This window comes from Cataglyphis hispanica, chromosome 4 (assembly GCF_021464435.1).
Source record: "Cataglyphis hispanica isolate Lineage 1 chromosome 4, ULB_Chis1_1.0, whole genome shotgun sequence".
Taxonomy (NCBI): Eukaryota; Metazoa; Arthropoda; class Insecta; order Hymenoptera; family Formicidae; genus Cataglyphis; species Cataglyphis hispanica.
In genome coordinates, this window is record NC_065957.1 from 9,879,477 (window position 1) to 9,891,623 (window position 12,147).

General features: G+C 36.9%; 3 protein-coding genes across 7 annotated transcripts in view; 2 read left to right on the forward strand and 1 right to left on the reverse strand.

Annotated features, from left to right (window-relative positions):
* LOC126848782 (netrin-1-like) overlaps window positions 1–12,147 on the forward strand; it is a 169,252-nt gene that overhangs the window by 77,606 nt on the left and 79,499 nt on the right. The window contains exon 2 of the mRNA XM_050589972.1: window positions 4,093–4,281. Coding sequence (XP_050445929.1) covers window positions 4,093–4,281 — 189 coding nt within the window. The remainder of the gene's footprint in view (window positions 1–4,092; window positions 4,282–12,147) is intronic.
* LOC126848789 (TBC1 domain family member 14-like) overlaps window positions 1–12,147 on the reverse strand; it is a 160,744-nt gene that overhangs the window by 54,791 nt on the left and 93,806 nt on the right. The window lies entirely within an intron of this gene.
* Window positions 1–12,147, forward strand: part of LOC126848813 (CD63 antigen-like) — a 169,380-nt gene that overhangs the window by 16,306 nt on the left and 140,927 nt on the right. The gene's annotated exons all lie outside the window — the stretch shown is intronic.

Here is a 12,147-nt window from a genome sequence, read left to right on the forward strand (position 1 = left end):
GTGCATACCTTCTCGTTGGAACAAAACACTCTCAGACGAGTTTCGGAGTTGAAACCAAAATGATATATACGCGATAGAAGAAAGATTGAAAGATACCAAAAGTCTGGAATAGAAAATATCTGATAGTAGAATAAAGGAAAATAACACGCTACTTTATATCTTGATCTCGCAAAAAAAATGTTGGTGGCAAATTGGTTGTCAAAAATGCCTTATCATCTTAATTAAACGAAAAAAAATATAAAGTTAGAGATTTTATATACTCAGAGATACACTCTTTCAAATAAAAGTAATATTACTAGTAAATTTTTTTTTATATCATTATATTCCTTTATATTCTTATATTACTACATTATATTCATTATTTTTATATCCCTATATTTTTTATGGGGAAATAAAATTTTTTTGAAAATCGACTTCACACAGTATCTTCTTTTTCTGACAATGAATGAGAAATAAAAAAATACTACTAAATTTTCTTTCATCATAGTATATTTCGCAAAGGATTAATTTATTCGAGAGGTTTAGAGTTTTAGAGTGTTTGCTTTAGTAACACTTTACTTTCCTGCGATTACATTGATTTATGACAAGTGTAAAAATTAAGCTACGTCCGGATTGTTATAAGTCACGAGATCCAGTTAATTAATATTGGCGGCCTATAGGTCCGAAAACATTTTAATTCACTCTTAAACGCCGGCGGTAAATGCCGGAAGGATTCTCCGATGGATCACTTGGATTGATCGCTAATTGCGGCGATCATCTTTACGAAAACAACTGCAGGCACTAACGTGGGCCAACTACGGCTTAATAACAGGAACCGATAGAATTTCATACGGTGGCTGAGCGTGGTTATTAACTATCGGCAAGTTATCCGATCGATCCGATACGCTATAGTGGCCAACTCGGATTCAACAACATTCTTATCCATCGATCAAACCTTGCGCTTCGTGTAAGTTGAATTCTCATAAATCACTAAAGATTTCCTCTAACTCGCAATGAAAGTATTATCGATCTTGAGCTTGAGTAAACTCGAGTATAGCTCTTACATAATTGTTGAGTGTAGCAATGTTTAATTAATTGATACGGTTATAAATAATCGGAAAAAGATCATATATTTTGTGAAAAGCTTAAAAACGGGTGATTTTTTTATGGAAACATAGTAATACGTTTGAAAAATATAAAAGTATGATTGAGGGAAAAATTTTAAAACACATCAGTATCCCCCGTATCTCTCATTTCCGGTAGAGAAACGAAGTCTGGTAACGAGAATGTATAGGAAAGCATACAAGGTTATAAATTGGATCACGATTGAAAGAAACGAGCATCCGTTCCTGATGATTTGTCCGGAAGCACTAGCTCATATCTTGTCTTTATCCACCGTCCGTTTGCTCGCGAAATTCTTAAGCGATAACAACTTATTTAAGAGGATTTTTCATGATAAGAATGAAATTAGATCAAGTGATTAAGAGATAGTTTTACACGTTTAGAGAGCACATTTTACAGACTTCTCTCTTAACGTGTTCTCTCTTATTCCATATTTTAGAAATATGTATACGTATTGCCATTATCAAAAAATCTACTTAATTAACGAATTCAAAAATATATATAAAATGTCTCAATCATCACCATTTTTTAATTATAACCCTTTGATTAATTTGGAATGGGACTTGACTTCTTTTTTTCGATCCACTAATATATTTCCATCTTAATTACACGCTTGCTATCTTAAATGAAAGCGAAACCTCTTTTCCTTCTCTCTCTCTCTCTCTCTCTCTCTCTCTCTCTCTCTCTTGCCGGTTAATCGATTAAAGCGCACTAATTTGTACGATGCATAAATCACGACAGCAACTCTCTAAGCAGAATACAGCGACGTCAGCATCCGAGCGAGAGAGAAGAAGGACAAAGAGCGAAAAAGAAAAAGGGTCGCGGTAACGAGTGTCGCGAGCAGAAAATAAGGCACGCTTCTCGCAATTCAAGACACGCGGGATTATTGGGTCGAGAGAGTCTACGAACACGCGAAGGGTGGATCGTTAAAACTGCAAGCTCTCCAACGTTGATTCCACCCCGGCATCTATATCACGTTCCCCCTTGCGCGTTTTCAATTATTCCGTTATATATTTTCAAGACGTCCTGAAATAGGCCGCTCGGTGCTCGAGTAGAGGAAGTTGTGGCACGATTCTTGCCGGAATGCTTTCTTCAGCATCTCGAGAATTCAATGCACGTTGCGTTCGAAATTATCGAGACATTGATGCCAATGTTAATAAATTTTTCTCGATAAATTTATATTGAGAATTATATAAACATATTTTAATATAGAAGCGTGTGTGAATTTGATTTGTGTGAGAATTGTTTAATAAAAAATAAGAAACAAGTAATTTATTGTTTAACCAATAAGAGATCCTCTATTCATTATCATTTTCTGTTAATGAACTAACTTTGAAAGAAGGTTTGAAAGAAACTTTTCTGCGCGCATACATATACGTGCGTATACACACACAATAAGATTCACGAGCTAAAAATTAATTTAATCTTTGCATGAAGAGTATATGCTGTTCTAAAACTTTTAATTTTACAAATATTATCTTTACAATATAAATTTTAACATTCTTTATAGATATTAATTTATATAATCAATAATATATGTTCATGATTTTTTACCTGGAATAAAAAATAGGTTCAAAATTTGGATTGAGTTATTTCAGAAATTTGCGAAGAAAACTAAATTTTTTTCTAATTTGCAGATTTCCTTTTTTTTTGAGGGGGCGAACTGAATTGGATTCATTCATTACAAAATTTTGATTTAAATTTTAAAGTCGCAAAGTTTCAAATCTTTTAAATTACAAATCACCGAAATTGCCTTGTCGAATCAAGTTGGCAACGCAATGCGAGGAGGATCGGGAACAACGAGAGAAGTCGAGGACCGTTGTCCGATAACGAAGACGACCCCCTCGAGACGCGTTCCTTCCACAGGTCGGATGAATAAACTCGGGACTAATTACCGCGATAAGTACGGAAGGAGCCCCGGCACGCTTCGTTGTTTCACGAAACTCCGTAATATTAATGAGCTGTGGTTGTGGCATCACGACGTTTCGATGCTTCAATCGCAGGAATATTTGAAGTGTCTATCCGCAGTTACCGAGATAATATCGATGTATACATCGCACTTGTGTTAGGCGGTAACGTTTATTACCTTGCAGCAATGCGTAATTAAAGTAGGATAGATGACATTTACGGCGTACCGATTTCGACGCTCTCTGTTGAAAGAACGTTGTAATTTAACCAAGCCTGATCGTCGTTTATTAATCGATTTGCATGCATTTATGACATGTGCAGTTATGAGAGTCGATGTTTGCAAGTAATCATTTATACTTGCATAAGTAAACTTATGTATATACAAGTTTCTACTTGCGGGAGAAAAATAATTGAAATCAATCACTTTGAGAGATGAGTGAACTTTGAAAACTACTCTCTCTCTCTCTCTTTCTTTCCTCGTGAATTTATAAGAAAAGTTAAAGAAATGATTTTTTAACTAAGTTTGTAAAAATTTTTAGATTGATTTATATGTGAAAAATAATATATATATATATCTTTCTAATCTTGACTAAAAGTGTATACAAATTACATATTTTAAATGAAATTATCTTGGTGCAGAGATTGTATTGTTTTTATAATATTTTTCCGGTATGCCTGAGAAAATATGTGAAAAATGCAAAATATAATACATACTGACCTCCTTCATATTCTCGCTTTAAGAAAACGATAAAAATATGGACTTGAACGCTATTATTTTCGCACGCAACACGTAGGTTGAACATAATGAAGGAGATTTCTTTCCTCAAAATAATTGCGGCTGCGTCGAACTCTAATTACGATTACGGCATTCTAATGACGATAATGCCGGACGATTAATGTAGGATTGCAGAAGAAAAAGACATTTCGCGCATGCGAAAGAAAGAAGGAAAGAGCGGGGGACAGAAAGAGAGGAGAAGAGAATGAAATAAAGAAAGGGGAAATTGAAGAAAACGATAGAGTCATAAAATAATGGCGCGTCTCGTGTCGCTCGCTGACTAAAATTACTCGCGTTACCTGTTTCAGTGTGCAACTGCAACCTCCACGCGAGAAAGTGCAGATTCAACATGGAGCTGTACAAGCTGTCGGGCCGTGTCAGCGGAGGCGTTTGTCTGCAGTGCCGGCATTTTACGGCAGGAAGGCACTGTCATTACTGCCGCGAAGGTTACTACAGGGACCCGGCCAGACCGATCACGCATCGCAAAGCCTGCAAACGTAAGTGTCCCCCGACCGGCAATTACATGTAAATCCAACAAAGACACACTACGAGCAATTATGCGAATCGAGGTAAACCCTCCCGCCCCCCTCCCCCTCATGCGATTATTCGAGAGCTCGTGGCATGCTTAATTACACGAGTGACGGGATCGTCGAACTCGCCGGAATCTCGCGTTCTGTCGCAATATTAAATAACGCATATAAATAATAGCATATATGGAGACTTCTAATGCTTCATCTCGATGCACGCACGTTTAAGTAACTAATAACGTTCATCGGAATAATTAGAGGATTCTACGACGTCCGAGCGTTTTCTTCATCAGGCAAAGTGATCCGCTTTCGATTCTACGCGAGAGAGATAATTAATTAAGAATCTTTAGTACTCTCCCCGCAAGAAAAGGAGCTAAATAATTTTTGTTTTTTATGACGATTTATTTTTTGTTTCATCAAAGATACCGTCTTATTATTTTAGAAATTAAAAGAAATACAAATATTATTTCTTTATTTAAATATATTATTCATTACAATTTTTTTTTTTTTTGACTGTAAAAAGCTCTTCAATATTCGCGCGGAATCAGATATACATTAGAAGACGCGTTATGATTTACGCGAATGATTTTGATCGGGAAAGAGCGACAGTGATGGACGCATCGGTGAAGAGAGAAATCTATCTAACTAGAAAACGACACGCGGATCTTCTCCGATCGGAAATCAACATTTTTTTCAAAGTGCGCGACGCTATCGGAGGGACCCAGATCATTACCATTCGTCTTAGTCCTTTCGCGGTGCTATTACAAAGTGGTTACCAGCTGAGTAACCCCCTAATCTCGGTGCATTCAATTTATGTACGTTTGTCTAGGCCTACGCGGACCGCCGCGGGGATAATGATCTCCCGGTGCGAGAAGACGCGCGCGTGCACGCAGCATCACATATAGTGAGCATAGTGCCATATGAGCATAGAGCATATATTCCATGTATAGTGTCGTCTGTAACTGTACTGTTCTTGTCGGTTTAATCACGGTGTAAGAATACCGGATGTAATGCCGTCATAAATCAGAAATCTGTCCCAAACGCGCGAGGTTTCCTTCAAAAGAATGCCCTTGGAAACTTGGCGAACTACTCTTTCTTTTCGGCTGACAATAATTCCATCACAGCATGTTTATATCGTGATTTTTCAATGTCATCTTCTGTTAATATATTCCCTTAAAACGTTCACGCGCGCAACAGAAGATTGTATTAAAATAAGCTGTCTCTAGTAAGTCGCATGATGTTGCTCCTTGCGCTTCTTTACGTCCTCCGCGAGAATTTTCCATCGTAAACATTAATAAATAAATCGGTGAACGAGTTTCGCGTGATTAAGTATGTATGTCAACCGGGCAGTTCGCGCATATTCTCGAACTTGTGGGGGGACTCAACTTGTCGCGCAGAGTCGCGAGGTTAATTAACTCTTTGCGGTCTGGCACGTTTTTAATGTGTCGACCGGCATTTATGCTCGCCGCGAGGACCAGTTGTAAAGGAGATATACACGCACAAACATGCAGTAAAAATTTTACTTGAGCCTACCACATCGTTCAAAGCTGTCAGACACAATTCCGGTTTTTTTTTTTTTTTATGATTTTTCCAGATACACGAGTAAAGCTACTAAAAATGAATTATTTTCTTCTTAAAATTATATATGTATGCTAGTAATTTTATCGTTACTTTAGTGTTGATTGTGAATTGCATTTTTCCTATGCTAGGAATGGAATATTTGCATTATTTTAAAGTGCTACATCGTTGAATGGATGGATTAGCGTAATAATAAAATAAGCGTAATAATAAAAATAAAAAAAATTAATTTAATTGCCTTGATTTAAAAAGTATATAATATTCGAATTTCCATGCATGTTCTTATAATTAACTGATTTAAATTCTAAAATGTTAACCGATTCATGGCTGGTCGAGCCCACCTCGTGCTCTCTCACAGTATTTCTGGCTGTAATATTATAAAACTCAAGTATCGTGCCGAGGGTCTGCGCGTGCTCTCGCTGGCGAGATAACGAACAGCCTGTATTCTCGTTAGCAGCCGTGGCAGCCGTTAAGATAACAACGAGACACGACATTCACCGCGAACGCCCGCCGTGGAAAGAAGATTTAAGTTTGTCTTAGGACCAGCATAAGTTTCATAAATTAATCCTCGGGACGAGGGAAAGGGAGAAGGACATCGCCATCGGTGTTAGCTCGCGTGGGACGAGCGAGTGTAATTTCCTTTTGATGCGTAATTTAATTTTGAACTTTAATCGCGCCACAAATTTGAGATTGCCTCTCCTTTCATAAGGATAATAAATTTTGAAATTAATCAATTGACAGATTGATTCGATTTCGATTTCTTGGATATGATAACAGGCAAGTCTAATCAAGTTTTGTAGGAGAAAATCTTTATCTCTCTTTATAAAGACATTTGAAAGTAATTGAAAAAGTTTTATCTTTGAATGTGTAATAATTTAAGATATCAGATACATTGATGATTTTAAAACATTGACTTGATCTAATTCCTGGTTTCCACAGGCAGCAGGATGACGATGTTATTATATGATGATTAATATGGCGCCAGGAGGATAAGATCTTTCCGAAGGAAAAGCGACTTCGATTGAATAATTAGCCACGCCTACTAAATAAATTGAGATTTAACATCGCGTTAGGTAGTACGAGCGGTCGTATTTGCATGCCACACCACCCACCCGCTCATTTAAATAATCATGATTCAATATTATCGCTCTTGGTAAACTATCTTCGCCACATTAAATAATAAGTCTAATCGCATGCTAATGAATGTCGATTCAACTTGCTTGCGTGTAAGAAGGAAGCATATCTGAACGAGGCGATATATTTGAAGCACATTATTTGTTGTATAAATAAAAGCTATCTACATTACACACTATATCGAATTGGATAAGATCGAGAGGCGAATTAGCTGCTATAAATGTTCACGAACTTTATTGAATTTATCCATCTTGTCATTCACTTGAAAATAAATAAGAACGACTCATCCAGCGACAACGACCGATGATCTTGCTCGTTTTATAAGAGATGCAATATAAGATATTCGCGCTCTCCTTTCTCAACATCCCCGTTATTACGAGTTCGAAACACGCGGAAAATGCACATTTCTGCAATGTGTCGTTCTATCGTTGCATCCGGTACATGTCTCTCGTTGACGGCAATAACTTTTCTACGGTTAGTGAACTCCGAATCGGTCCTGCCGTCTGACCCCACTCATGCTCCCTCCTCGATAAACCCTCTCCCAATTCTCGTGCTCTCGGCATTTCCGCGGCAAAATACGACTACTGTCGACGTACCGTCAGGTCAGAACAGCGCCACACGTTTCGAGATTTCTACGCTGACGAATGGAGAGATCCTCTCTTCCCTCGATTCCTCGTATCTCGTTTTCACTCCTTTCCCGCTTTTCTTGTCTGCTCCACAGCGTCTACCACTTGTCCCGACCGTAAGCTCCTTCACTTTGACTCGTCCCGAGGGATAAAGTCAGCACTTTCTTAGAAACTACATTATATGTGTGATGCGGATACTAAATTAGATAGTGATTTATTACTTATCGAGAGTTTCTAAGGGCTTTGTGTTAGTGTTGCGGATAATTTGTCTTTATAAGCTTTAATAATCTGTTTTTATAAAACTTATCCTCTCGTGTTATTGTTTTTTTATCTTCGATTTATTTGTTCGCTTAAAATTATTATATATTTTTCTCATGTTAATTTATTTATTTTATACAAGATAATATCAATCAAATTATAACATGACATATAAGTTTGGTTAAATCAAATAATCATAGCAGATTCCTAAGAGATCGTATATTTTTTTTATATCAACTTAGAATTCACTTTGGAGTAATGAATTATGAGTCGTTATCAATATCTGGACTGGTTAATTTTTCTGAAGATTATGATAATACTACAATATTCTTGTATGCATCACGTGTCTTGGCAACTGATTAGCATCGGGCGAATCCTTTTGAAGATCTCAGAATTACACAGTTTTGTTTTCCTTGTGTGCGATAAATATCGCAGATGAGACACGATCGCTCTATGGCTTCTCTTTCTTTTTATTCGATCGTCTCTGTTTTATTTCTTTCTTTATTTCTCTATTTCTCATCTGACTTACAACTCTTCCCCTTTTTCCTTGCCCCACGTAAATTTGTCATAGGAATTTGTTTTCTCGCTATATACAGAGAATTTATTTGTAGTATCCAATTGATATCGCTGTAAGAGATTCCATGGACAATTGACAGTGGCATAGCTTTTCCTTATTCAACATTACATTTTTTATATCAATTTATATTTTTATATTTATAATTTATATTTTTATCCTTTATCCTATGCGTATTAATTTCACTGCTGTCTAAGAAGAAATATTAACAGCATGTAAAAAAGAATATTAAAGAAAAAAATATCTTTAAAAGACAATTTTTTTTAGTCATTAATTTTGCTGCTATCTTCTTTGCCACTGTTAACTGTTCAATCGGCGTAAAATGAAAATCTCTCGCGGCTTGCGAGATATATATATACGACGATGGTGGGTAATGTATTGCATCGGTAGTAGAAACGTCCGATGGCATCGTAATTTCACGGCTCACTAACGATCGTACTATCACAACGGCCCACTGTTCGCGTGGACGTTGCGAGAGCAGTCACGGACAATTATTCCTCGCGCGAAGGGTATATATTGTGGCGACAAGCCACTTTTATACGCGACCTTCGTGTCGCTGCGTGACACAGAATCGCCATCCTACGCTTGGCAAAAATAACATTCGGCGCTGTCAGAAATTACGATATTCGATCGGGCGCACAACCGTGACCTTTCTGTTCTACATTATGCATTGATTCACTCACTCTCTCTCTCTCTCTCTCTCTCTTCAATTCTGCATCCTATTTTTATATTTGTATCTTAACATTATTTTACTTATGCTTGTATGAAACTCCATTGATGCGTAAAACATTGTAATTATGCAAAACATGTACGTATAACAAAATTGACTTGATACTATCGTATAATAATACTAGAAATAATCAATCTCCTTCATTTGATTGAATTTAATAACCGTCGATTGTGTAATGGTTTGAGTTACGGTTGCCTGGATAATACAACATCTCACGAGTTTTTATAACCGTTTACAGCCGGCCGACGATATGTCGTTGGATACGCGGTGGTCGGGTATATATTAGAAACTTCCCCTGTTTGTACAGCACGCGTGACCATGCCGGAACGATACGCGTTTCAACTGTATCTACTCCCGGGCACCCAAAGGCTTACCCCGTGTTTACTCTAACCCCGATGGCACCCTCGGGCAAGGGTTCTTCTCTCAAACAGAATCGGTCACCGAGACGCTCCCACCCTCCGTGACGCACCCTCCCGGTTCTTCCACTCTGTCAAGACTTCGATCTGTGCGGCGCGCAAAGCGAAATTTCACGCAGTATTAAATTAACACGCCGGCGCTACGGCGAATTCCTAACGTGACTGAGTCTCGGTTCGGTCGTTGTAGACAGATTGTTCGCCATCGGAGGGGTGACTTGGATCGCCGAAAGTAATTCGTGCGTTTATTTCGCATGGGCGCGCTCGTTTGTTATTGGGAAGGGAATTGGCATACAAAAAAGATACAGATGATGAATACCGAATAAGCCGAAACGATCGGTTTCTCTCTTCTGAAATGATAACCGATTAATTGCCAATTTTTTAATTTGAGCAATATATAGGAGAGACAAGAATCTTTTTTTTTTTTTGTAGAATAATTTTAATGTTACACGAGAATATATGATAAAAATTATGATTTGTAATTCAAATCTCTCGCCTGATATTATTAATCTGAACTTGATCTGAAAAGCATTTGTACAAATGATGTTATAATGAATTGATGAATCTATTGCACTTTCCTTCCTATAAGCATTTCTTAAATGACGCTAACTACGTTATCACCGTTCTTATCCTCTGACGTATTAACTTGTTTGATAGCGATTTTTATCTCGATGTAATGAATTCATAATTTTGTTAGTTGCGATTTATCTACTATGACTACGAAATAATAAAAGCGATTTTTAGAAATCTTAGCGATTTAGAATCTTCTAGATGAGATATTCGCGGCGTACGTGTTAAATCCGATCCGTAGGAAGCGTATCGATGGTGTCATCTTGAATCTTAATCAATATTATTCCGCCATGCGATAAACCTGCTTCGGGATTGTTGTGCTCAAAAGCAGCTTGAGTTCAAACCAAGGGAGATATTGACGAGTCGCCGTTGTCGTCATCGTCGTCGTCGCTGTCGACTTCGCACTTGAGGTATCGCGTCGTCGATCGCGGAAGGCAAGTATCACGCTCGCGCTTGGCCAGTTCATTATATCGCATTAATCGAATGTCATGAAATTGAATTTCTCGAGATGCCTTCATATCGTTTCATAAATACTTCCTTTAACGCGCACTGACAGCGGATATGGAGACTTTAAATACATTAAAATTTTTATGTATTGTGTGTGTTTCAGATTATTTTAAATAAATTTAAAAAGAACAAAATAAAGTTAAAAATCGATAGATTGGAAAATATGACCTTTCATAAAATTATTTATATATCTTAAATTATTATTCTTAAAATAAAAGATATTTATAAATATTTATAATTATATTGTAATATTTATAATTATGTAATAAAAAAAAAACATATACATACTTTTAGAAATATGTATTTAAATAGAAATACGCATAAAATGCTTATAACTTTCTCGATAATCATTTTCTTAACTGAAAAATATTGCAAGCTGCCCGATATTCGTAAAAGCATATGGTATAACCTGGTATATAAACGCGCGTGCATATATCCTCGCACAAGCCGCACTAGGTGCTTGAACTCGATACTAAAATGCAAAGCTTTCCTTGCATACTCGGCACACGTTAGCATATTCATTACCCGCCACTTAACCGGGACTTAAACCTCCCAGAGCTTGCGGTGGGATCAGCACTATTAGTGTCTCTCCTCGTTTGCCCGTCTTTTTTCTTTGTGTCTCGCTCAGTCCTCCTCGCTTGTCGCCTCTTTCGCCGTCTCGGAACACTCGTTCTTCTCGCGGTCTTTGTGGTGTTTGCTTTGTCTAATCACAAGTGGATTTGTAAGCCAGTCTTTGCGAAAAGGCGGAAGAGAGAGAGAGAGAGAGAGTAGAAAGCGGATTTGCTGGCAAAGTTACAGAAACGTGCTTCGCAAGTTTCATCTTTTAACCCTTCTCTCCCTCCATTTTTCTGTAATCATTTCTATTATGCTCGCTAAAAAGCGTTTACTTAGGACAAAATAATTAATAATATTTTGTAATATTCTTGAATTTAATATTGACATTTATCAAACAACTTCGTCTTATTTTGATTTTTTCTTTTGGTTGGTAAACTATCATGGTTGAATTATGATTCTATTATTGTGAATAATGATTTATTAAAAGATAGAAAGATACTCATAAATCATACATATTTTATATATATTTTGTAAGAAAGCTTTCTTAAATCGTAGAATTTATATCACTCTTTTATATATATATATATATACATGTGTGTGTGTGTGTGTGTGTATACATATACATATAGGATGGCTAACTAGTTTCCTAAAGTTAAACGCGCAGCAGCAGTTACTCCAGTGGAAGAATGTAGAGCGATGGAATTTAGTTATAATCCAGTTTCGGCCTAAGTTGTAAGTTTGTTAGTAAATTGTAATACGTTTGACTGCTTGCAGCGCTTAGTTACTAAATCTACCATGCGAACGTAAGACTTCTCGGTCACTCCACCCCAACTCCAAACTTCATTTACGTGAATGAATAAAAAATTCTATTAACATGGTAAATAACATTTT